Consider the following 26,099-nt stretch of genomic DNA (forward strand, 5'->3'; position numbering starts at 1 on the left):
TTGCCAGAAAGGAAGGGGAGGCCCGGCCCGAGGTCTCCAGGGAGGTCTGGGAAGGGACCCCAACACCGGGTGGATGCTGGGCCCGGGGCCCGGCTCAGAGGCCCCTGCCCAGGAGCAGCCTGCCCGGGCGCAGCAGTCGGCCCGGCACCGTGTCTGTCACAGCGGATCAGCGCGCTCCGTCTTAGCCCAGGTTTTGATGGCGGGCTGGTGGGTCCCCCGGAGACCCGCACTCAGGCCAGGCCCGCTCAGCTGGCAAGAATCTCATCCCCAGGCGCTGCCCGGGGGTATCCCTCGTGGACAGGGTCCCTCCCTCGTTGAGGGCTTGCTGTGCAGCCAAGTGCTCCCGGCTTCTCGTTATTTTTCGGGCAGGTGTGGCCGGTTCCCTTACCGTAGATGAGGAAACAGGGGCATGGATACCTCGGGTCATTTTCTGGAGCTTCTCACTCAGGGAACCCTCATTTCCAACCAGGGCCGGGCGATGCGTGTGAGGCACCCGGGTGCAGGGTCTGAGACCCCACTCTCCCTGGGGTGCAACAGCAGGGTCACCGGGCTCCTCGGCCCTCGGGTTAAACAGCCTGCATCCCCATCACCACGAAGGCCTGAGGCAGTTCCAAATCCCAGGTCGGTGATGGGGAAGCTGAGGCCTCCCGGCCTCAGTCCCTGGACAGCCATGTGAGTCCCCCGCCCCCCAGGGTGGGCCGAGTGCCATGGGGCAGGCCAGGGGCCAAACTCAGGGTGAGAGCAGGGGCATCAGCGCCCCAGAGTCTGAGCCCCTGGTGGGGATTGGCAGATGGGCCGGGCTGCAAAGACGGTCACGTCAGCGTCCATTCTCAGCAGACTGGCGGCCTCCACTTGACATGGGACGTCAGCACTTATGTTAAAAATAATGGGTCTGTCACATGCTAGGGAGACAGGGCCCTGCTGGAGAGTAGCCCTTGCGGGGTGTTCCCAGGCCCTGCTGCCCACCTACTCCTTCCTCTCCCCCGGCCCTTGGGAGATCAGCCGTTCCTAGAACAGCCAGCGTGTGTGCTTGGGTTCCCTTGGTGGGAGCAGGTCGTTGTGGCAGGAAGGAGGCAGAGAGTGGGCAGGTCTCGGCCGAGCCTCCTCGTCCCGCAGGAGACCTCACCTTTGCCCTGCTTGTTCGGACACCCTGGGTCATGACACAGAGGACAACTGGGGACTCACCGGGGGGAGGGGGGAGTCATGAGCTTGGAGTGCGGCCAAGCAGGTGGTCAGCCTGGTGTCCACCCACCCGTGTGTGTCAGACCTTCTACCAGGGGTCCTCAAACTTTTTATTTTTTATTTTTTTGTAGTCTCTCATTTAATCTCAAACTTTTTAAACGGGCCAGTTCACTGTCCTCAGACCGTTGGAGGGCCGGACTATAGTTAAAAAAAAAACTATGAACAAATTCCTATGCACACTGCACATATCTTATTTTGAAGTAAAAAAACAAAACGGGAACAAATACAATATTTGTATTTGCATGTGGCCCGCAGGCCGTAGTTTGAGGACCCCTGATTTAGAACAAGACTAGCTCCCCGCTATAGAGGGAGGGGATGTTAAGGTGGGGTTGGGCACAGTGGATGTGTCAGCTGGTGTGGGGTGGAGGGGAGGGGTGTTGGATGACACAATCCATTCCCCCACCAAATTCCTGGTTAAGGTCTGAAGGGCTCCAAAAGCAAGCTCGGAATTCATTCAGGATCCATAGGATAAATGGGAGTCAGAGGATCCCAGCCCCCTGTGCCAGCCGCGGGCGCCCACTGTCCCCTCCCTGGGCCTGCAGCCCTTTGCCAGAGTTGCCCATGTCCTGCACGTGGCGGGTGTGTGAAGCAGTGGTCACCCTGGCCCTGTCTCTGCTGCCACCAGCCTTTCCTCACACGCACGCTTTCCCCCAGGTCTCCCGGGACCCTCCTGAGCCAGCACTGAGCCCATCGGGCCTGGCATTCTGTTTGCACAGCACGGTCGCCCTCATTTTGCAGATGAGGAAACTGAGGCAGGCAGTCAAATACGGCCCTGAAGCTGCAAGCCTGACCACCGCACAGCCCTCTGCCCGCTCCTAACTCAGACGCTTTATCTTGTTCTCTCCTGTAACAGCTTTCCCGCAAACTGGGGCTAAAAAAGCAGCGGCTTCTGGGGGCAGAGCAGCATCAGTGCCCACCAGATGGAACCCCGACACCCTCCCCCAAGGAGCCCCGCCTCGGTCTGCCCAACGCCCTGAGTCCCCAGCGCAGTATCTATTTCTCAAGCCCAAGAGACCCCCCTGCTCGCCTGGGACTAGACTTCTTCAACCAGCCTGCCGTCCCCCTGGCCCGGGCGTTTCTGGGACAGGTAATGTCGACGTAGTGGCCATCGCCACGCAGCGTCTGTGGGCACCAGACCTCTCGCCACCGGGCCGGCGTCCCTGACCTGGCCCTGCTGGTCCTCACGCAGTTAGCGCTTAGCCCTCACTGGGAGCTGTGCCTCAGTCGTCTGGGATGGGGTGGGTCCGGAACCAGTCGGGAGGAATGCTGAGACTGAGGACCCGGCCTCCACCTGGGATTGTCCTCAGGGCAGGTTTCTTTCAAGTACTGGCCCCGGTGTGTGTGTGGGGGGCTGACTTTGTCCCCCGACCCCCGTCCCCTGACTGTAGCTTGTCTGTCTGTGTAGCAGTGAGAGCTTTCAGCCACATGAGCGCAGTGGCCATGGCCTACGGACTGCCCAGTGTCAGGATTGCCTTGACATACAGCTTCCTGCTCACCACAGCAGCTCACAGTGCGACTGCTGGCTCCCCCGTGGCCCCTGTAGCTCAGAGCAGGCTCAGGGTCTAGACAGGAAGCAGGGATGGCGCAGGGCCCACGTGCCAGCAGCAGCAGTTTGGGCGACATCTGTCTGGAACACCACCGGGGTGCTGTTCCTGGCTTTCTGGTCCTCTTCCCGATCCCATGAGACTACCTTTCGGTTACAGTGGCCAAGTGGCTCCGTTTCTGTGACAAATAGAAAAGGGCAGCAGGCGCTGGGGGCTGAAAGGACACATCCTACAGTGTGAGCTAGCGGAGTGTAACCTAAAGTAGGACTCTGTGGTTAAGGGCCAGACCTGTCTTTCAGCTGCAGGGGCCAAAAGGTCCTTCTCAAAGAACCCTGCACAAGGAGGGTTTATGCTCTCACATACCGTGGCTCCTGGGGCAGAGGAGGCCCTGCATCAGGTCAAGGGCCTAAGGGCCTCAGCGTGTCAGGTTCCCATAGGCCCCCATCATGCCCGCCTGAGCCCGAGGGTAGAGAGGGCGGTCTCCAGCGGAGGAGGGTTTCGCATTGTGTCCTTGTGGCCAGGGAGGACAGCCTCTTAGAGCCTCCCAGTGGATGTCCTTGCAGACCACTAGGCCAGGCTCAGGTCACCCCTCTACAGGTCACTGCAAGGAGCAATGAGTTGCCATGACACCCAGACCACCCTCAAGTCGCCCTCTGGTCTGAGAAGGTGTTGCCTCCACCAGCAAGGAGATGTGTTTGTAATGGGCATGGGAGGCAACCAACATCTACTATCTGGAAGTGTTATCAGAACGAAATTCAGAGCGGAAAATCCAAATTAAAAAACCACAGTGAGAAAAGAGCCATGAGACGCTCCCCTCCCAAGGGCAGGCACCCCGCTGGCCTCTGGAGGTGTGGAAACGGGAGCGAGGCTCATGGAGGAACATGCTCTTGATGCCCTGGGAGGATGGAAGTGAGGCCTCATCTGAGATGGAATGGGACTTCCTCTTCGTCCTGGAGATGGGCTCCCAGGGGAGGCATCGACCCCCTTCTTCCTCCTCTGTCTCAGGAAGGCCTCCTCCAACACTACCCCAGCGCTCGCCTCCCTGTCCCATGACACGGATCCCGGCCGCACACACACTGGGCTCCCTGGGCTAAGGCAGGGGTGGCCTGGCTGTCCAACTGACTGCTCTGGCCCAAGAACAAGGCCGGTGTTGCCCCCAAAGCCCCACTGTGAGCCCTCGTTGAGTCAGGCCTGTACCTTTGGACACTGGGCCACACTGTGCTGTGCAGCCCAAACAGTCCCCTCCATAGGGCAGAAGGGCCCCAGCTGGGGAGCATGGACTGCGCATGCTCAGCACTCCACAGGTCTGGCTCCCCTGGGCGGCCCTCCTAGGTGCTCCGCTGGCCTGAGAGCACCCACTGCCCCCCCACCTGTCCCCCTCCCGTGAGAATCCCTGGCAACTGCCCCTGTCCTCGGCTAGCCCCTCTGGCCCCTCCTGGCCCCACCCCTGCCCAGGGCACTGTCCAAGCCAACTGCAGCCAGGCTCATCTTCCTGGCCCACTGCCCACACTGACCCCACTCCTTGTGGAGCTGGCTACACCCAGGCCATGGTTCAGCCAGGAGCATGGCGGGCAGCTGGTGGCAGGAGCTGAGCGTGACAGTACTTGGTGTTTAGTCCACAGGCAGCCATGGTGGGGCAACACTGGGGTGTCCTCCCTGCTGCCCTGCCCCAGCCTAAGCATGTAAGTTCAGGGGGACCCGGGGAGGAGGCGGCGGTGTGATGGGGGGCCTGAGAGGACATGGGGTGGGTGAAGTCACTAGTGCTGGTCTGCAGCCCGGCCAAGGCCAGAGCTTGAAATGGCTGCAACCTATGGACCAGACACCCAGTGAACAAGGTCTGTTGTCCAGAGGTCCGCCAAGACAGAGGGACATTGGAGGGAAACTGGCTGGCCCTGGTGTGCCCAGAGCTAGGGAGGTGCGGTCCAGGCTGTGGACTGTCAGGTGGAGGGAACCACCCTTCGTGTCCTGAGCCGACACTGGTGCCCACAGGTCTTGGTCCGGCGACTCGACGATGGCACAGAGCTCCGTGGCCGCATTGTTGAGACTGAGGCATATTTGGGGCCCGAGGATGAAGCTGCCCACTCGAGGGGCGGCCGGCAGACCCCCCGCAACCGCGGCATGTTCATGAAGCCGGGGACCCTGTATGTGTACTTCATCTATGGCATGTACTTCTGCATGAATGTCTCCAGCCAAGGTGAGCAGTGCTGGGGCTGGAGCGGGAGGCCTGGACACAGCCCCCTCAGCTGGCAGCTGGAAGACCCCGGGAAGACCAGGGTGGGGCAGGTGTTTGAGCAAGGAGGTGCCATTGCTGGGCTAGGTCAGGGTTCAAGAGCTCTGGCCGTGGTCACAGGGTGGTCAGAGAGGCTGGGAACCCCCATGAAATAGAGGTCATGGCTTAACCCGAACACACAACACACAGGTTCCATGAGGCCACCGCTGGCTCCAGAGCTCAGACATGTCACCAACAGGCCAGGGTAGACTCGGGAGGGGCTGGTCGTGGGAAAAGGGGGGTGAAATCTATTTGAGTTGAGCAGGGCTCTGGCAGGAGCCTGGCCAGGCAGCCAGTTATGGGGCCTGAATCGGTTCTCAACCGAGGATGATTCTGCCGCCCTGGAGGAACATGAGGCGTTGTCTGCAGGCATTTTTGGTCATTACGGCTGGTGGGTTGGTGCTGAACAGGTCACAGTGCACAGGAGACCCCCCCATCACAAAAAAACCGTTCGCCCCAATGTCAGCGCCACGGGGGGAGATGCTGGACTAGGCTCCCAGAACCCACTCAGCTCATGGGGCCTGTCCGGGGGGCCTCTGTGCTTTGGGAGCAGGTGGCTGTGCTTTCTGGGTGGTCTGTGCTCGAAAGACAGAGCCCATAGCACCGTCTTATCAGAGCCACTCTGACAGGAGCAGGGTCTGCCCAGCCCACGCTGGCTTCGTCCCCGCGTCTGCCTGCCAAGCCTGAGGCTGGTCCCAAGATGAGCGGATGCTTGAGGAGGCCCGTGGGGACGGGTTTGCTGTGCTGTAAGTCAGACACATTTGTTGAATGATTCCAGGGGCGTGGGAGCTGTGAGTGCCTAGAGGGCAGCTGGGGGTGCTCGTTGCCAGAGCTGCAAGGGCATGAGGACTGGATAACCCGACTGGCCCTGTGCCTGGCACAGAAAGGGTGTTGAGGGAAGCAGTGGCTGGACATCAGGATGGCGGAGAGCACCCCTATTTCACTCTGGAGCTTATTTTGGTCGTCATGTGAGGTGGGGCTGTGGTCAGCAAGGCAGGGAGCCAGGGCTTCTGAGGGTGGGCAGGGCAGATGTGGGAGGTTATTACTTTCTGGACACATGACCAACATGCCCCAGGAACACCTAGTTCAGGGGAGCAGCAAACCACATGGGTAGAGTCAGTGCCAAAGGTTATCCAGGTGCATCAAGGGAGAGGGGGCAAGGTTGAGCTCCATGCCTGCCTGCCCTCAGGGTGGACACAGTGCAGAGATGACCAGGGGAGCAGTTGGGGGGTGTGTTGCCAAGGCCAATAGGTGGAGTAGAGCTGAGACTGGAGACTCTGTGGGAAGGAGTTAAGATGTTCTGGTTCTGTCAGGGTGCAGGATTCAGGTGTGTTCCAGGAGAGGGGACATGGGATCGAGGGGGTAGGCTGCTCCTGCAGCCCATTTGGGAGGCAAGAGAGTGAGGGACGTGCTACACCTACAACAGCTCGGCATGGACACGGAGGAAGCCCTGAGGCTGGTGGGCTGGGCAGGGCCTAGCAATTAGAGGGACTGGAACTTCAAGTCTTTGCTTGCCCTTAGTATATATATATATATTTTTTTTTCTTTTTTGTTCATCCTCACCCAAGGATCAAATTTTCCATTGATTTTTAGAGAGAGTGGAAGGGAGGACAGAGAAAGAGAAACATCGATGTGAGAGAGAGACATTAATTGCTTGACTCCCGCATGAGCCCCAGGGCCAGGGATCAAGGGATCAAGGCTGCAACTAGGTACGAGCCCTTGACTAGAATCGTATCCGGGACCCTTCGGTCTGCAGGCCGATGCTCTATCCACTGAACCAAAACGGCTAGGTCTGCCCTTAGCATACCTTTTTCTTTTTTAATTTTTAAAATATATTTTTATTGATTTCAGAGAGGATGGAAGGAGAGATAGAAACATCAATGATGAGAGAGAATCATGGATCGGCTGCTTCCTGCATGCCCCACACTGGGGATCAAGCCCACAACCCAGGCCTGTGGCCTGACCAGGAATCAAACTGTGACCTGGTTCATTGGTCAGTGCTCAACCACTGAGCCATGCCGGCCAGGCTGCCTTTAGTATATCTTGAGGTTCTTTGAAAACTGGCTGGTTAAAGCATCTGGTCCCAGAAACCCCACCTGCCAGCTGCTGGCTGTGCAGGGAGCGTACCTGCTGCATCCACTCAGGGTTCTCCCAGCGCTGAGGCCTGTACAGTGAGGCCCAAGAGTGGGGACTGGCCGGCCACCCCTCAGGCTGAGCTTCTCCGACCCCCCGGCAGAAGGGCCGGCCAACCTGTCAGCAGAGCTGGTGTCTCGGGAGAGTGGGCTTCTCTGGCCAGGGTCCAGGTATCACTGCCCCTAGCCATACAGGGCCAAGGGAATTTGGACAAATGTCTTCTTGGGCCCAGGGTGTCAACTTGCTGAAGTAGCCTGGACTGGGGGGCCAGAAAGGATCCCAAAGGAGGGGTGCTATCAGCAGGCACCTCCCTCTGCCCTGTCGTCTCCCCACTGAGTCATGGAGTGAGGCTCGCCCGGCATCCTATGCACACTGCTAGCTGCACAGAGACAACCTCTGGCTTGCCCAATAGACACTGAGTGGGTAGAGGCAGATGGGAGAACCCTGGGCCTGGGTAGAGATGACCATGCCCAGGGAGGACCGGCCATCTGGGGTTTCCTTTGCCAGCCTCAAAGCTGCTGCTGGTCGCCAAACCAGAGGAAGCCAAGAGGAGGCCACCGCGAGCACTTGCCGTGCCTTTTCGCTGGTTCTCCCTAGCTGGCGGTCAGGCCCTCTGGCTTCATGGAGGCCCCACCTGGGCCCTGGGGGGGCAGGTGTGTAGGAAGTGGGTCTGGACTGCGAATGAGTACAGGAGTGCTCAGGAAGGCAGCTGCATCATCCTTGCAGCACTGGCGGTGCCCTGGGTAGGGAGGGCCAGTCACTGTCTGTCTGTCCCACAGGGGATGGAGCATGTGTCTTGCTGCGAGCACTGGAGCCCCTCGGGGGCCTGGAGACCATGCGGCAGCTTCGCAGTACCTCCCGGAAAGGCAGTACCGGCCGGGCCCTCAAAGACCGTGAGCTCTGCAGCGGCCCCTCCAAGCTCTGTCAGGCCCTGGCCATCGACAAGAGCTTCGACCAACGAGACCTCACCACGGACAAGGCTGTGTGGCTAGAGCACAGCCCCCCGGGGCCCAGGGAGCCAGCGGTGGTGGCAGCAGCCCGAGTGGGCATCGGCAACGCAGGAGAGTGGGCCCAGAAGCCCCTGCGCTTCTATGTCCAGGGCAGCCCCTGGGTCAGTGTGGTGGACAGAGGAGCTGAGCAGGACACACAGGTCTAAGCAAGGGCCTGCTAAGGACAGGCTTTTTAATTGTTTAAAAACCAAATAAATTCTTTATTTCTAGAAAACGTGTCACTTGTGTCTCAGCCAGAGCCCCCTCAATGATCAGTTCCTCCTCCAGGATGTGGCTGTCAGGGGCTACGTGTGCAGCAGGGCACCTCGAGCCAGGCCCAGCATGGGCACTGCCTTCCTCAGGCCCGATGAAGGCCCACTGCACCCCACCCTTGTGAGGGAGGACTGGGAACACCAGTGCAGCCACCCCAACGGGGAGCCCAGTAAGCATCGTGGACGAGCCCAGGCCCTCATGCCTCAGGTGGCAAAGGGGAGCGGATGGCTAAGGCATGAGCCTCCTGGTGCCTGTGGTGAGGGCCGGGCCAGGAAGGCCCACAGCAAGCTGGGAGGAAGGGGCAGTGCAGGGGGTCCATTCAGGATAGGCCAGGCACTGGGCCCTCCGTCTTGGAAGGGCAGCAGTGGAAGGGGCCAGGGAACACGGGCAGGATTGGGAGGGAGGTCAGAGAAACATGTGGCCCAAATCTGTGGGAAGCATGCAGGCCTCACTCAGAGCATGAGTCCTGGACGGCTCCCCAGCTCAGAGCCTCACCCTCTCAGCTCAGGCACCGGACCTGTTCTGAGGACTAGACAGGTGAGAATGCAGAGGGTGGCAGCCCCAGGAGGCAGTTGATGCAGGTGAAGTCGGGTCTCAGGGCTAAAAGGACTCAGGCCGGGTCGGGAGGGAGCCCTGGGGTGGGGAGATGCGGGTGCCCCCATGCACTGCAGCTGCCTGCCTCTGCCCCCTCGGCCCAGGCTCACGTCAGCAGGGCCTGGAAGACGGCAATGACTGGGTCCTCGTGGGTGGTCACCACCAGCACGCTGCGGAACTTGTCGAAGAGCATGAGCAGCTGCGAGCGCCTGGTGTTCTCATTGTACATGATCTCCTCCAGGTGGTGGCGGCCACGGAAGTACTGCAGCAGCCTGGAGGGGAGGGCGGCACAAGCCCAGGCTAGCCTCTGTTCCAACAGCCAATGAGCGGCCCACAGGCCAAAACAGAGCTGGTGAGGGCGTCACAGAGGCCCAGGAGGCAGCTGCCCGTGCCCACCCCCAACCCCCAACAGGAGCAGGCAAGTGTCCTGGGCCTGTTGCCCACCATGGTTCTCTGAAGTGGGTCTGTGAGAACACATTCCTGTTCAAACCCCAGGGCCCACTTGAGCCCGAGGGTCGCACCCACCCTCAGCATTCTGACATGGGTGGGGCAGTGCAGGGGGACAGGTCTGGGAAGGCTTCTCTTTTTCATTCTACGTGGCAGCGAGTCCCATGTGGCTCTGGATCCAAATGGGGTCACTGCTCTAGGGGGTGTCTCAGCCGGGACTGAACAGAGGCCTGGACCAGCTGCTTCAAAGAGCTGCCGGCATGTGGTTCTTCACTGGGGGCTCAGTCCCTGACAGTCTGACCTCCTCCAGAAAACCGTCTACAGTGCCCCAGACTGGGTGGGTGTGACCAGGTCTATGTCACCTATGACGTGGGGATCTGGATCCCGCACCCCGAGGCTAAGTCCTGGGGAAAATCACTGCCTAGCCCATGGGGATGAGAACTTGCTGCTGCTTCCCAGGAAGTGACAAACCCCAGGAAGTCCTGGAGAGACTCCTGAAGACAGAGGTACAGACGGTGTCTCGGCAGCAGACTGAACTCACACCTGGCGTGCACAGGTAGCAGGCAGGGACACCCCAGTCTATGAACATCCCCTCAACCGGTGAGTGCTACTTGTCGTCAACGGATTTACATTGCGGGTTGCTGGGTACAGCCCACCCACTTCCTGTCCTGACCCTAGACTTGGGCCTAGCCCCACGGGTCGCCCGCTCCCACCTGGCAAACATGCGGAGGTCCTCGGGGTTCTGGGCTGCAGGCACACTGAGGATAGCTGCCCGCTCGTGCTCGGACAGGCTGGCCAGCAGGTTCTCTGTCATCCTCTTGTTCAGCGGGGAGTCTCCACTGGGGAGAAGCTCTGCGCTGGAGTTGTCCATGCTGGGGCTGGTGAGCGTCATGTCGTCACTGCTGGCTACGGGTGGGCACGGGTCAGAGAGCAGTCCACCCCCAAGGACCTCCCTCCCACCCAACATGCATGAGGGGCTGGACAGATCTTCACCCTGAACCTGAAGCCGGAGGCTAAGCCTCAGCCTGGGGAGGCCCCTCCCGCAAAGCCTTCCAGCCCCTCTTCTTACCCAAGCCCAGGGACTTGGGCTTGGCGATGGCTGCTGCCTTTGGGGGTGCACCATGGCCACACGGCTCTTTCAAGAAGAGACAGTGACCATGGCAGTCACTGTCTCTCATAGGCCCTGGGGCAGAGGTTTCAATTGTCCTCCCAGTGAGGGTGGCATGGCAGGCCGGGGGCAGGCTACTCCTGGCTTGAGCAAGCCCTGCTCAAGAGCCCAAAGATACAGCCTCCTCAGAGCCCGAGGTGCAGGAAAGCGGGGAGACGGATCTCCTGCCCTCCTCTAGGAAGGCTGTGTGAGGGAGGACCCAGCCGCCCGCATGAGAGGCAGTGTGTGCATGGGTGGCCACGTGAAGTCCCTCGGCCATTCCCAGCAGCGCCCCTGATGTACCTCTTGGCCACCACTCCCAAGTGTTCCCCAGGTGCTCGACACGCCCCCCCCCACCACCACCACCACATTGATGCCCGGGGAAGGATTCCTACTTGGGGAGCCAAAGCTGAGGGCATTGGGTGTGCTGAGGCTGCGGCCGCTGACCCTGGTAGTGAAGGAGCCCTCATCCTCGCGCAGGCGGGGCTCGTCCTTGCTGGGTGAGGCCATCAGGCACACGTAGGTGTGCAGCTGGACCAGGAGCCTGTGCTGCAGCATCCACACCACCATCTGAATGAGCTGGGTCTGCGGGACAGCAGTGTGAGGACTGGGGCACTGGGGGAAGCTGACCCCCACCACCACCCTGGTCCCTTCCTGATCGGATTGGGGAGCTAAGGCCTAAGACACGACCCCACAAGTCACCCTGGAGATCAGGGGTGCATAAGCTCCAGGGGCCCTCAGGAAGGAGCTCTTAGCTAACCCAGGGGAGGCAGCGAGGCTAAGAGAGCAGCGAGGCCATATTTGCACTTGTTCCCACCACACACCTGGGCTGGCCTAGTGTCAGGCCTTTCTTGCCCAGAGCTGAGGAGCAGGGCCTGTGACATGGAGGCCCATGTGCCCTCCCAGCTCAGAGCTACCCCTCTGCTACCCTGTCTCCTCCAGGCCACTGGGCCCTGCCACGCAAACCCACCACACAGAGCTGGGCCTGTGGGACCCCTTCCCTGTGACACTGCAGAGAGAAGCTGTAGGAAGCTGCCCTGAGAGCAGGAAGTCCTCTCCTCAGCTCCACCCAAAAGCCTCCCCAGGGACAGGGACCTATGCTGAGCCTACGGTGCCCAGGGCGCGGCATCCACCCGCCTCCCACAGGCTAGCACCTACGTAGGAGCATGAGGAGCCCTGTGAGGGCAGAGCTCCAGCACAGGAGAGCAAGGAAATGCGCCCAGATGGTGTCCATGTTCTCAGACACACTCCAACTGCTCATCTTTGGGGGTCCCCTCCTGGGAGGGGCTGGCTGACCAGGCATGGAAATAGGGGTGTACCATGGGCGTGAATGACCTGGTAAAACCAAATAAAACTGAAAAGAATTGTAAACTAAATTTGAAATTAAATTAATAAAACAGAGACTCTAAAGCACTGAAGAGCACGTCCCAGGCTTAAAGCTGGAGGGGTGAGAGGCAGGCAGCCTTACCCCACACCCAGCTCTATCTGGGCTCCATGACAAGGCATGAGGCTGCCCCGCAGGCCTGGCCTGAAAAATCCACCCACTTTCCAGACCAGCAGGAAGTCTCTGCTGGAGAGGGGGAGGGTGCAGATGCAAGATGTGTCTTTCTTTCAGCTGCCATGACCTGGCACAGCTCCTGGAGCCCAGAGGCTCCATGAAAGACGGCATTTAGAGCCCTGTCTCACTCGGCATCTAAATGCACTGAGGAGCCAGGATCGCCTTCTCATTCACAACTTCACAAAGGGAAGGGCCTGCTTCTAAAAACTGGTTTTGTCTAACAGATCTGCTGCTTATTAAAGCAAATCCTTCATTTTTGAGAACACCTGGCCCCATCTCTGACACCTGTCCCATCTGGCCCTGCCCTGGGTCCCTGCCCAGAGCCCCAGGTGTTCAGTGAAGGAAGATTCAGGCCACACTCAACCGGCCAGACATAGATGGAGCTCCTCCGTTCACTCCACATGCCTCACACCTCCTAGGGCCGCACCCACCACTGACCCGGACCCAGACCACCAGGTGGTTCTATCCTGGGCCTCTCCTCTCCAGGTCGTCCTGGATGCCACTCCGGGTACCAGTGAGCCTAGACCCAGGGACCACCTGGACCACGACGGAGGGAAAAGGAGGGCGGGCCCAGGCTCAGTGACAACAAAACCACCTCAGCAGCTTCCACCTGTGGGACCTAGGAACAGAAAGGGGCACCAGGGGCTCTGTCCCCCCAGGAAGGATTAGCTCTCTCCTGGCTGGGCCTCTTACTGGGGTTTTAACACTAACAACAACCCACTGCAGCAGGGTGGGCTCCGTGGGGGCATGGAAGGGGGCGGGAGTTGTGACTGCCTAAGTGCTGGGTCACTGGTGAGGCAGCTACAGGTGCCTGGCTGGGGAGCCAGCCTTTTGTTACCCGGGTAGGACACGCACCACCTACACAGCAAGGCCCCTCCCATGCCCTGACCCACAGCTAAGGGGGCAGCACACTGCGGGCCCTGAAACCAGGAACCGATGCTGGTGGGTGGTTCCTGGGCTCCCAGCTCCTGTGACTCACCTCTTGCACAGGGGGGGCCAGGGGGTTCCTAAATTCTGACAAGGAGACGGGCAAGGAGAACTTAGCAAGGACAGACGGCAGGTCATGAGACGGGAACTGGTGGGAGAACTGCTCAGCCAGTGGCGAGTACCTAGAGACAGTGAGACAAGCGTGTCCTGAGCTCAGCGACCTCCCATCATAATTCACAGCACTTGGGCCCTTGACATGAGCCTGTGGGTGGGTGAGGGTGGGTACAATGGCACAGTGGGAGGTGAGGGTGGGCACAATGGCACAGTGGGAGGTGAGGGTGGGCACAATGGGACAGTGGGAGGTGAGGGTGGGCACAATGGCACAGAGGGGAGGTGAGGGTGGGTACAATGGCACAGTGGGAGGTGAGGGTGGGCACAATGGCACAGAGGGGAGGTGAGGGTGGGCGCAATGGCACAGTGGGGAGGTGAGGGTGGGCACAATGGCACAGTGGAATGTGAGGGTGGGCACAATGGCACAGTGGGAGGTGAGGGTGGGCACAATGGCACAGAGGGGAGGTGAGGGTGGGCGCAATGGCACAGTGGGGAGGTGAGGGTGGGCACAATGGCACAGTGGAATGTGAGGGTGGGCACAATGGCACAGTGGGAGGTGAGGGTGGGCACAATGGCACAGAGGGGAGGTGAGGGTGGGCGCAATGGCACAGTGGGGAGGTGAGGGTGGGCACAATGGCACAGTGGAATGTGAGGGTGGGCACAATGGCACAGTGGGAGGTGAGGGTGGGCACAATGGCACAGAGGGGAGGTGAGGGTGGGCGCAATGGCACAGTGGGGAGGTGAGGGTGGGCACAATGGCACAGTGGGAGGTGAGGGTGGGCACAATGGCACAGTGGGGAGGTGAGGGTGGGTACAATGGCACAGTGGGAGGTGAGGGTGGGTACAATGGCACAGTGGGGAGGTTAGGATGGGTACAATGGCAGAGTGGGGAGGTCAGGGTGGATACAATGAGGACAGAGCCCAGCTGCTTTCCTTCAAGGGGTGGCAGAAGCCCGAGCACAGGCCACCCCACTGCCCCTCTCAGCTCTGGAATGAAGGCCAAGGCTCCTGACCACCCCTCAGGCACCCCATACGGAGCTCACTGGGTGTAGACATGGCAGGCGCAGGCCCTTCGTGAAGGCTGCAGGTGCCAGGGGCACACAGGCCTATGTGGTGCTGGGCCAGGCCAGAATCAGAACCTGGGCCCGGCAGAGGCCAGACATCTGGCCCGAGGGAAGTCCTGCCTGACCTGGAGAGACACCCTGGAAGGGCCTGCCAGCCACACCCCCTTCCCATTCAAACCCTGGGCCCTGGCAGCCAGAGGTACTCACAGGCACACGCTGGCGTTGGGAGAGAGCATGTAGACGTTGTTCTCACACAGCGGGTAGATGATGATGGCCTTGCCCCAGTACACCAGGTGGGCTGCAAGCTGGAAAACCTGCGGGCAGAGGGGCTGGCAGCACAGTGCCTGGGAGGCTGGCCCACTGGGCTTCTCTCTGACCCCCAACCTCCCGCAGGGGGCTGGGCACAGCAGCACACACAGCGTTTTCTATGTTCAGAGCAACAGCCTTTTGACACTGGTCCCTGTGCGGTCTGGGACTGTCATTTCCTTTTAGGGCCCCGCACTGTCCTGGCTGGCCCTGAGGGAAGGTCCTACACGCAGAGGGACATCGGGGACACCCAGGATCAGGGGGTAAGCTCAGCTGAGCAAGGGGCCTGGCTGGACACCCTGGCAGAGGCAGGTTCCCCACCCCCGCCAGGACTCCAGCAAGGGGATGGGTTTCCACGTGACAATGGATGAGGGGTCACCAGACATGCCCTCTACCCCATGCACTCATCCCCATGTGGCTCAGCGTCCTGGAGGACATCCCACTGCCTGCTCTCCTGGACTCTTGGACATGAGGATGGGCCACAGACAGACCATGATGCCAGGAATCCCTCCAGCCTCACAGGGAGGCCCGGTCTGAGAACACGGCACAGCCTCACTTGGTGGAAAGACAGACACTGGGCACATCTGATGCTACATCAGCCTGGGTGAGCACTGTCCCAGGCAGGCTGCTGCCTCTACCATCACTGAGCGCCTCCACGGGCGAGTCACCCTGCCTGCATGCAATGCCTGCGATGCCAAGGACACCTCTACCCAGCTCATTTCGGCACATGGGACCTCCAGTGGCACCACCAGCTTGAACACAACAGACATTTCCGTTCCATCACTGACCCTCTTCTCTCATCCCAAGCCCCACTGACTCTTACTCTAAAGCAAGGACACACCCACTCTCCTCCATCTCGGCCACCACCCCACCCAGTGGTCTCCACCTCCCGCATCTCCCCACAGTCAGAGCACCACCCCGGAGTCCGGAGTCTACCACCACTAGCACACGCCTGGAGTCAGGTGCTGGCAGGGCAGCCCCCTCTGACTCTCGGGAAGAATCTGCTCTCGCCTCTGCTGGCCGCAGCATTCCTTGGCATGTGGCCTCATCACGGTCACATCCCCACCTCCTCTTCTGAAGTCAAATTTCCCTCTGCCTCCCTCTCACAAGGGCCCTTGTGATGACACTGGGCCCACCCAGATAATACGGGACCCCTGCCCTTCCTCCCGATCCTTAATCAACCTGCAAAGTCCCACACAGGTCCTGGGCGTTAGGAGGTGGAGGTCTATGGGAAGTTTAGACAATCACAAGTAATGTACAGTGTGATCCAAATTTTGTTATTCAAAGATAATGCGTTAACCCTGTGGTCGGCAAACCGCGGCTCGTGAGCCACATGCGGCTCTTTGGCCCCTTGACTGTGGCTCTTCCACAAAATACTGACTTCTGCGCATGGGCCACGAAGTTTCGATCGGACTGTATGTGTGTGCCCGCACGTGGTACTTTGTGGAAGAGCCACACTGAAGGGGCCAAAGAGCCGCATGTGGCTTGCGAGCCACAGTTTGCCGAGCCACAGTTTGCCGACCACGGCGTTAACCTATGAGGAAAACCCAGAGGAATCCACAGCAGTAGAGGGCGGGATATGGGATTGTGCGGACTTTCTCTTTCTTGGGTCTGTAAACTGTGTCCTATTTGAACTTTTGTAAGAAAGGACATATTAATTCTATCATGAGGGAAACAACCCCATTTACTTGTAGATGAGTGACATTCACACCTAACGCTCCACTGGGCCACCTGCTGTGGCAGCTGGACTCCCAGAGCTTGGTGAGGTCCACCCCCAGGGCTGGGCCTCGGGGAGCTTCTGGACAACCACACCAGCCAGGAAACGGCAGTTCCTCCCCACGCAAGGCCGGGGCAGGGAAGCGAAGGAGACATCACCAAAGCTTTGTCTCTGCCCAAAGAGACTGAGAACAAGCGTGAGGCACGGCGTACAGACAGACTTCCTGTTGGGCAGCCTCAGTGGACAGGAGGCCAGCTCCTTTCGAAGTTTGAAATGGGAGCTGCGAAGACTCACAGATATCTGCCACTGGCCAGCACTGGTCAGAACACAAGCTCTGCAGCACATACAGAACAGTGAGCGCATTTAAGGTTGTGTTCCGTGTCTGCTCTGAAGGCACGCAGGACGTGGTCCTCAGTGGAGCCCCTGTGAACACCAGGCAGAACCCAACAAACATTCTCACAGGGGCCGACAGAGGCCGTGGGGTACAGATGACGGAAGGCTTGTTCTGGACAACGAATCCAAAATGACTGCTTTGGGGAAAAACAGTCCGGGTCCTTGTTGGACAAGCTCCCCTCAGGGGCCCAGGTGGGCCAGCCTCTTGCCTGTGCTCCTCCCAGCCTGAGAGAACTGCCACCCAGTGGCCATCGCAGGAACTACACGTCCCTGGGACAGGCCCTGCTGCCCTCTGGTGGCCACACGGTGCTCACAGTTACCGGAACCAGAGGAGGCCCTGCCCTTGGCCTGCAATTCCTTCCTGTGCTTTTCCTTGGAAGCCCCGACCCCAGATCCACCGCCAGGGCTGAGGGGGCCTCCATCCAATCAGAAAGGGCATCCCACAAGCACAAGGTTCAACCCTGCAGGGGAGTGGTCAAGCCATGCGGTTAGGTCCTGGCTCTGCATGTGGGCAGGCCCATGCTGTGTCCTGCTCTCACTTCCCCTACTCTGAGGTTGCAGTACTGCTTTCTCATGTGGCCACATGCTGTGTACCTCTGCTCCAGCCCTACAAGCCACCCTGTCCTGGCACCTTCCCAGCACCGCAGGGCCTCACTTCTCTCTGCTGCGGCCTCACCACCCTCAAAGGAAGAGGAAGTCAGCCCTGAATCCAGACCTGACTCAGATTTCAGAGCCTCCAGCCAACCCCGGAGCCACTGTCACTGGCTCTTATCTGGATGGAGGCAGCCTGCTTTCCTGACACCCCAGCCCCTCCCACCTTCAAACAAGGGCCCTCTGCTCTGCTGTACCCAGACCCTTCTCCCACCTGTCCTTCCCTACCCAGGCAGTCTCCCCCAGGGCCCTAGGGCAATACCTGCAGCAAGGCCAGGTCTGCATCCTGGGCCAGCTGCTGCAGGTTCTTCACGGCAGACGTGGTCTTGATCACACGCACCAGGGCCGGGGAGCAGTCGAGTGGGAGCTCACCCAGCAGGGACTTCTCGTCACTGAGCAGCAGCAGGGCATGGTACGGGCTGTGGAGCAGAGTCCAGTCAGCAGGACATGTGAGACACAGGTCCCCTGCCCCAGGCGTGCACCTGGAACACAAAGGTGCAGCTGGGGCCCCCAGGCACTGCACCTCAGAAAGGAGAGACCACAGGAGGAATTAGAGACAAGGGCAGTGCTAAGTGCAAGGGCCTTTAAACATCTGCAAGGATTGCTGTCACTCACTCACAGAAAGAAAGAAAAAATTACAACAAAACTGAAGGTCTGCCCAGCAAGTGTGGCTCAGTTGATTGAGTGTCGCCCCATGCACCAATCAGGTTTGATTCCCAATCAGGGCACAGGCCCCAGTTGCGGGCTCAATCCCCAGTAGAGGGCGTGCAGGAGGTGGTAGGTAGATGTTTCTCCCTCTCCCTTCCTCTCTCTATGAAATCAATAAAAACATATTTAAAAAAAAAAAAAAAACAGGAAGGTCTGACAACCAGACTCCATCTCCCACTTCTGGGATTGCCCTGCAAACATTTGTGATTGAAAAAAATAAATGAATCTTTCCTAAAGAAAAGAGTCCCAAATATGGGAAAAGTAAAATCGCTGCTGCGACTATGAATAGAACTACATAAAAATATGCTTAGCAAGGAAACCAGGAGGAAAGATATTAACTTGGAGCACAGACTGGGGGAGGGAGAGAGCATGAGGCAGTGTTTTGCTTTCTTTCACCTTCACATTTTCTGCAATGTGCCCAGATTTCTTTTTTTAGTTAAAGAATATTTAAGGAAACTGAGGACTTGGTTGGGGGTTGGGACAGAAGGAGATTGGGCTCAGTTCTTTCCTTGCAGGAAATCTATTAAATTAAGAAACAGGAGATCCCACAAGTTCAAATTCAAATGTAAGAGGAACCGATGAGCAACACCATGACGACAATATCCCCCCAATGGTACGTCTGTTCCCCAGGATGCTCAGTACTCAGGACGCAGGTGAGGACCTCAGCACGGAGCCCCACCTACCCAGGCAGTGCCCAGACGCCCAGGGAAAACCTGGAGCTGGTCCTTTCTATACAAAACCAGGCACAAAAACATGTGTTTTCACTTCTATAAACAGGAGAGCCTGAGCTGCCAATTTCTGAGGCAGGAAGAAGAGAACTTTTGGAACGAAGTAACTGGTGCAACCTCAGGCAGCAGAGAGGGGCCACGCAGGGAGTGTGCCTGGGCTGGCACTCACCGAATGGCCTTCAGGCTCCGCTCGATGGCTTCAGGGGGGATGAGGCTCGCAGCAGCGTAGTGGATCTTGTGGGGCAGGCAGAAGCTCACCTCCAGCCAGCTGTTGATGTGCAGCCGCACCACGCCAGACGTACACAAGCTGCAGACAGCAGGCTCCATTTCTGTCGGTGCCATCGCCCATGCACACAGCAACTGCTACCCAGACACACACATCACACAACACCCCGCCCGAGGGCACTTCTTCCCAGTACACTGCTCCTGTTGGTCGGAGGAAACTACAAGTGGAGACCCCAGGGCAAGAGAGCATCTTTCCAGACTCAGCATGTTGGAGAGAGGAAAACGTTGTATTTCTGGCTAGCCCTGGACTCCGTAGTCCAATCAGAGTGCGAGGGCACAGGGAAGCCTGTTCTCTCTCAGAGGCTCAATGCAACTGATGCAGGGGTGTTTTCTCATGCCTCCTCCTGCACACCTGACGAGAGCCCCACCACATCACAGGTGGCAGGCAGGGCAAGGCCTGTCTCCCAAAAGGAGCCGTGGGCAGCACAGGAAGGGTGGGGGTGCCAAGTCCCATAGGACATCTGGGGGGGAGGAGCACATAGTGCCCACCTCCCTGCAGATGCCAGCAGCGCCCCAGGTGCACCACAGCAGCTGTCGAAACCAGCCTCACTGATGGCAATTTGGTTCTTTCAGGCCAATCCTCGCTCAGACCAAACACAGCAACTCTGTCCCTGCCTCCTCGCTTCTCTCACCGCCTGCCTCACACCGTTAGCAAACATGTCTCACCACCTGCAGGGCCCTACAAAGCACAGTCCTTCTCAGCACTGGCCCCGTGCCCGCCCTCCCCCACAGCCCCCATGGCGTCCACCTCGGCAGTTCCAGCCAAGACCCCAAATGCCGGGAGCCTTGAGTGATGTGCCCCCGTTCTCTGACCGTGTCTCCCACCCCAGGCAGGCGCAGCTACACCAGCCTCCCTGCTGTTTTAGGGCCCGTGTACTTGTCCTCGACTATAGACTTGTCCAGGTGCCAGGAGCTCCTTCCCTCCTTCAGCTTTCAACTCAAGTGCCACTTTCTCAGTGAGCCGCAGCCCCCCGGGCAATCTGACTGCTCACTGCTCACCTGCCCTGAGCACCTGACCCCAGGACACGCCTACTTGTCCGCTGGTTAAGCTGTTTCCTCCACCAGAATGCAGTCCTGAGGTGGGGCCTTGCGTTTTGTTCACTGCTCTCAGCATGGCTGACTCCGTGTGGGATACTTGGGGGCACTGAGAAGCACCTCATCAATGAAGGAAGGAGAGGGCGGGAGGGATGCGCTTCCTGCGCTGGTGGACTCTCTCAGGCAGCCCTCGCCCAGAGAACGGGCTCCTGGCGGCTGGGGAACCAGGTACCAAGGGGCTGTTTCCAGCAGGAGCTTCTGAAACTTCCTGGCAGGGAAGCCAGCCTGACCTCCACCCACAACCTGGCTGCTCAGCCCCTGCACTGAAAGCCCGTGGTGTCTGACACAAAAGAGAAGCAACTGCTTGAGCCAAGTCCCCACGGCTGATCCTCGCTGTCCCGCAGCAGGTGATGAGAGGGGCCCGTGCCCACGGTGAAGGCCTGACCTGCCCGGACCCAGCTGGGCTAGGCGGTGCTCTTCCCATCACATTCCGACCCTGAAATGCTATTCCCAGCTGGATGGACAGACCAAGATGCCCGCCTCCAGAAAGTGTGGGGCAGGCCAGTGGCTGGGGGAGGTTTGGTGGGAGCTGCCACTTCACCCAGGTCCCAGACCTCTCTTGGGGGCATTCAGGTACACCATGCTGGGAAGCAGCTCCATGGCCCTCACCCCCCACACCCACCGCTGTTCTCACAGTCTCTTCCCTGAAGCCTCAAGCAGCAGACCACAACCCCAAGCTCCCCCGACAGGTCTGCCGGAGGGCTGGCTGAACTCTGTGGTCAGCAGTTTCAAATGCAAAAATAAGCCTGTATTCTCTCAAGCAGGGAATGGGGAGAGAACACAGTGGGAAGAACACAGAGCACATTATCACCCTCAACTACCCCTAGGATTTCTGCCAGCACCAACCATTTGCTCCCTGCAAACTGCCCCACAGCTCCCAGACACTCTGCCTGCCCTGCCTCGGGCATGGGGAACACCATGCCCTCTCCCAGGATCTCAATGCCCCAAGCAGCACCCCTGGCTGCAGAGGCTGGGGGGCTGCAGGCTGTGGCTGAGTCTGGAAGACCAAGGTTTGGTCGCTGCTGGTGCCCCAGCCCCACAGCGTGAAACCTATGAACAGACCTGATGTGTGACGATTTGGGGAAGAGACGCAGGGTCTTTCCCCAAGGCCCCAGGGGAAGATCCCACACTTGGCTTCTTCTAGAACTGAGTGCTACGCAGTACACCTCAGCAGACGAAGGCTCCCATCGTCATGCCCTTCCTTGGCCGAAGGTCTTGCTGGCTGGACATCAAACCCTGACACAGCCCAGCCTCTTAAGGAATCAAAGGTCACACCATGAGAGAGTTGCCCAGGGGGCCCAGGTTAGTTGCTCCACTTGACTCAATGAGCAATATGTATGCTCTCAGCATCACATACAAAACAGAGCAGCGAGGAAAACCAGGGGCTGCAGGGACAGTGAAATAGCCAGGCTCCTGCTTCAGGCTGGCTGACTGAAAATAAAGGTCTTTCTAGTTTTGAGTTGTCCTCTTCAGCACATGGCTCAGAGCAGCTGTTCAAACACCCCAGAATCAGATTTAGACAGATTCCTATCATTGTGAAAGTAGCTGGTTTTGATCCACCCAGGTGCCCAGTGATGCCACGTGCAAACTGCCAACGGCCTGACATGTGCTGAGGCTCCAAGCACTGGTTCAGGCTCCTGGGGTAAAACTCACAGCCTTACATTTGGGGGGGCTCTGCCTCAGTGGCGTCGGGGAAGCAAACTGTATGGCACATGGGAAGCTGGAGAGAGCTGTGGGAAAGGGAACAGCAGAGGAGGGCGCAGGGGTGTGCAGAGAACTGGTGTTTGGGGCTTGGAACAAACCTCAGGGAGAGACAACAAGTGCCTGGTTTGGGTGCGAGGGGATGAATTAGGCCCATAGAGCAACTCCACATGTCAGCCATCCCAGGCCACACCGTCTGGTGTACAGTGACATGAGGTCCTTTTTTGGGGGAGGGGTGCACACCCACATTGATTTCCTGGTTTCCATGAGGATGTTCCTACACTTTTCCAAGCATTTGCTCACCTGCCAGCAACCTCCTCCCCCGGAGCACTCTGCACCGATGGCGGTGCCTCTCTACACACAGTGTGGGGACCCTGAGTGCCACCCCAGCAGCGTCTCAGAGGGCCAGCTCAGACCCTAGCGTTCCTGGGAAACCCTGGATCTAGTCAAGAAGAGAGAGTGGCCCTCAAGCTCCCAGAGGAGCCTGACACCCCCACACCCAGAGGTGAGCCGGAGGTGCACTGACATCTGTCAGGAGGAGGAAAAGGTCTGTGCCTGTTTGTAAAGCACAGTTTTATTTTGTCTGTAAAATACAGCTTTAAGACATGACCAGCAGAGTGGGGCTTTGGCCCTAGAAGTCCCTCCTAAGCTTGCACTTCCCTTTGTAGGGCAGCTAGCCGTTTGACCTGGAATTACTGTAGGAAAACGCTGCCCACGTGAGGCTTATCCAGCCTCACACAGCGCTGGGCCAGAGGGCGAGCCAAGCCCTGTCTGCGACGCGAGATACACGCCTGCTCCTGCCAGAGCCCGGCCCTGAAGCGATGACTGTGCATGAGGCCACACTCCAGCCCAAAATATGCTTATCTGTCACCCCCCAGACAGAAATGTGTACCAGCTTAGTCCATTACCCTCAGATCTCAGCATCTGAGAGACTTTCAGTTCCTAACCTCTGGCTAACAACTGACTCATCCTTCGGTCACCCTTCTTCCTGCCCCAGGCCAGAGACCTTCGAAGCTAGCCCTGACCTTCTGGTCCCTTTGTCTCACGCAGCCGGGCTTCCCTTGCAGTGGGACCCTGCACCTGATCCAAGAGGTCGGGGTGGGCTCCAAAAGGCCTACCTTGAAATCGCAAACAGAAGTTTCTATGCAGGTCCACTTCATGGAAATAGGAACTAAAACTCCCAGGATGTTCGTGGAGGTGTCTGTGGGCCCATATCTGCTCCGGACAGGCAGCAGTGTGAGGCAGAGGAGCAGGCAGAGTCCCCAGCCTCGCAGACCCCACCACAGGCCCTGAATGCCACCCCAGTTAACGATGGAGAACCAGTCAGGCAAACACTTCAAGTCCGTGGAATCCACAGAGACGTGACCCCTATTACTGGTCCTTTCAACTACTAGTGGGTGAGCTGTGCTTCTCCACACGCCAAGCACAGGGCTGCGTCAGGAAAAGTGAAGGGATGTCCCTGACCTCGTGGAAGACACAACCTGACGGTCACACAAATGAATGGGATGCTATCACTGAGGTCACCAAGTTCCACAGGAAGACACAGGCGCTAGAATAGTTGGGCCTCTGGAGGGATTCACACTGCCAGCCTACATTCACAGACACTCAGGTCCTTGGGCAAGGGGCCATCAGGCTGCTCAGCCACACCATACCCCCGGATTTTATTATTATTTTAAAATATATTTTTATTGATTTCAGAGAGGGAAGGAGAGGGAGAGAGAAATAGAAACATCAATGATGAGAGAGAATCACTGATGGGCTGCCTTCTGCACACCTCTACTGGGGATCGAGCCTGCAACCATGTGACCTGACCAGGAATCGAACCGTGACCTCCTGGTTCATAGGTTGATGCTCAACCACTGAGCTGCTATGGCTGGGTCCCTGGATTTTAATTAAAACACCAAACTCAGAGCAATTCCCTTGAAAAGTCCCATCCAAATCTCCAACACTACTAAGTCTCACAGCTTCCTGTCTCTCATTTCTGCTCTGAGAAACCCTTCCCCAGGGATCTGTCAGGAAGTTGCTATCTGTGTTATGTTCCCGGACCAGTAACAGAAACCCAGGCTCCCTTTCTTAGCTCCAAGGTGCAGTCCATTCTGCAGGAGTGAGGGCAGGCCAGGCCAGACCCTCAGGGCCAACATGGACCTGGAAGGCCACAGGCCAGGGAGGCTCCTGGGGGCCATTGCTGTTGCCAGGTTGGGACAGGTACAAGGGTGGACACAACTGCCCCTGGCTCTCCTGGGGGCGGGGCTGGGACCAGGACAGGTCAGAGTGGGTGGGCTGCAGGGTTCGCCTGGAGGAAATTCGATCCTGGGCTCTAACAACAGATGCCTGGGTTAAAGGAGGGAAGCTAAGTGCTGGACAGTGGATTCTGAGAGCTGTTTTTGCCAAAAACCAATTCCTGTCCTCTTTCAAACTGATGCCCACTAGGGGGCACTGGCTGCCTCAGGCCCTGACACAATCCAGGATCTCATCCCTCCAGCCGGAAAGCTGGAGGGATGAACTTTCCGGTGTAGTTCAAATATAAGAAATCACAGTCCCTTCTTTCTTCACGAATATAAAGTCTTCTCCTGTTTGCTTTTCATTTTAATTCCAGGTTAGCCTGAATTTTGCTGTAGTCTAACCCTAGTTGAGATCACTTCTTGGCCTTTTGGCTAATATCAAGCATAATCCGAGTTGAGGCATGCAAATTCCCACTCCGAGTAAAGCAATAGCAGTTTCCAAGGAAGGGACTTTTTAAACTGTTTTTTAAAATTTTAATTTAGAGAAAGAGAGAGGAAGGGAGAGGGAAAGGGAGAAACATCAATGTGAGAGAAACACCAATCGGTTGCATGGGACAACACTCAACCAGCTGAGCCACACTGGCAGGGCCTAGAAAGGGATTTTGATACCAATCAATCCAAGACCAGAGGACGACAATTCTTTTACCACAGGGAAAACTCCAATGCGATCATGTGGAATACAAAGACAGGGTCGGACTGCAAGACCAAAAACCCCATTCTGGGTCAAGTTCTCGGAAGTAGGAGGGATCAGAAACCAAAACCCTCACTCAGCAAGGGCAGTTCAGGCTGCCCTGATGTTCTCCAACAGCCAGAAGCCACACCCAGGGGTCACCAAAACAAAGACAAGGGGAGCACAAGCTGCCCTCACAAAGGGCAACTCCCCCTCCTTTAAAAGGCACCTACACCTCCCAACAGAACAAGCAGGGGTCTGCGCAGAGAGCTACCAGAAAAGAGAACAGGGATGGGGTAAACACGTGAGACGCGCACAAGCTGCACTGAGACACTATGCTCTACCCTTACATTGGTTAAGACCAAGCGGCTCACCAAGACGCTGTGCTGACAGGTATCTCACGGGCTTCTGGTGGGAGTGCAGATCGAGGCACATACTCCACAGAGGAAATGCATTTTACCTAGGTGCCCTAGCAACCCCACTTTCAGGAATTTATGTTATGGATGTGTGGGTACAGATGCACAATAACACATGCATGTGGTTGGGCAGCATGTCTTACAGCAGCAAAACGTGAAGCCAAATAAACGCCCAAGGGAGGGGGCTGGCTAACTATGCAGCAAAAAAACCAAAAGTTCTTATTCATCAGCCCAGGCAGAAGTCTAAGTTATACTGCTATCTGAGAAGGCAACAGGCTAACTGGATGCCCAGTGTGCTACCGGTATGGGAAGGGAGACAGTGGATCACTATTTGCCTGTATGCACCTTATGGTAAACCCATCTGTGAGGAAGGCTGTCGCTGAAATGCATCCTGCCGCCAGGATGAGAAGCTGGTGGGAGTGCAGCAGGAGAAAATCAAAGCTCTAAATTTCAGTCTTGATGAATATGTGACCTTTCAAAAAATCAAGTTTAAAAAAATTACCAAAATGTTCATAGTGATTATCACTGTGTATAAAATTATACTTTTCTGTATTTCCTAAATGTCTTTAATGTTAGTAAAAACAGAATAAATTAACATGAAAAAGGGAAAGGATCCTGGACAAACCGCTGTCTCTGGGCTTCGATGACACGTGGTGTTGCGGCCACAGTTCTTACATCAGGACCCTCTCCAGTGGGAGGAGAGTCCAGTGGAATGGAGTGCAGCCTGGGAAGGCCAGGTGGGAGCGCTGAGCTGCCGCACTCGCCAAGGAGAATGTGGAAATGTAAGGGAATGAGGGAGGAAGAGAGGGCAGAAAGAGGCACCGAAGAAGGCTGCACCCACATGCTGCT

The 26,099-nt window shown here is 57.9% G+C and overlaps 2 protein-coding genes across 11 annotated transcripts in view; one reads left to right on the plus strand and one right to left on the minus strand.

The window, feature by feature from the left end:
- MPG (N-methylpurine DNA glycosylase) overlaps window positions 1-8,407 on the plus strand; it is a 12,081-nt gene extending 3,674 nt beyond the window's left edge. Inside the window, exons 4-6 of the mRNA XM_006766198.2 lie at window positions 2,092-2,329; window positions 4,776-4,980; window positions 7,968-8,407. Coding sequence (XP_006766261.1) covers window positions 2,092-2,329; window positions 4,776-4,980; window positions 7,968-8,344 — 820 coding nt within the window. The 3' untranslated portion in view covers window positions 8,345-8,407. The remainder of the gene's footprint in view (window positions 1-2,091; window positions 2,330-4,775; window positions 4,981-7,967) is intronic.
- Window positions 8,340-26,099, minus strand: part of NPRL3 (NPR3-like, GATOR1 complex subunit) — a 40,560-nt gene continuing 22,800 nt past the window's right edge. For 7 of the 10 annotated variants that reach the window (XM_015565565.1, XM_015565564.1, XM_015565571.1 and 4 more), the window contains 7 exons: window positions 18,971-19,108; window positions 17,628-17,847; window positions 14,506-14,612; window positions 13,176-13,305; window positions 11,034-11,223; window positions 10,205-10,397; window positions 8,340-9,316 (listed from right to left, as the gene is read on the minus strand). In XM_015565565.1, coding sequence (XP_015421051.1) covers window positions 9,151-9,316; window positions 10,205-10,397; window positions 11,034-11,223; window positions 13,176-13,305; window positions 14,506-14,612; window positions 17,628-17,847; window positions 18,971-19,108 — 1,144 coding nt within the window. In that variant the 3' untranslated portion in view covers window positions 8,340-9,150. Of the gene's footprint in view, window positions 9,317-10,204; window positions 10,398-11,033; window positions 11,224-13,175; window positions 13,306-14,505; window positions 14,613-17,627; window positions 17,848-18,970; window positions 19,109-26,099 lie in introns of those variants that run through there. The other 3 variants (XM_006766131.2, XM_006766130.2, XM_015565570.1) reach the window with 2 other exon arrangements.

The sequence above is a fragment of the Myotis davidii genome, unplaced genomic scaffold, assembly GCF_000327345.1.
Source record: "Myotis davidii unplaced genomic scaffold, ASM32734v1 scaffold100, whole genome shotgun sequence".
NCBI classification, from domain to species: Eukaryota; Metazoa; Chordata; class Mammalia; order Chiroptera; family Vespertilionidae; genus Myotis; species Myotis davidii.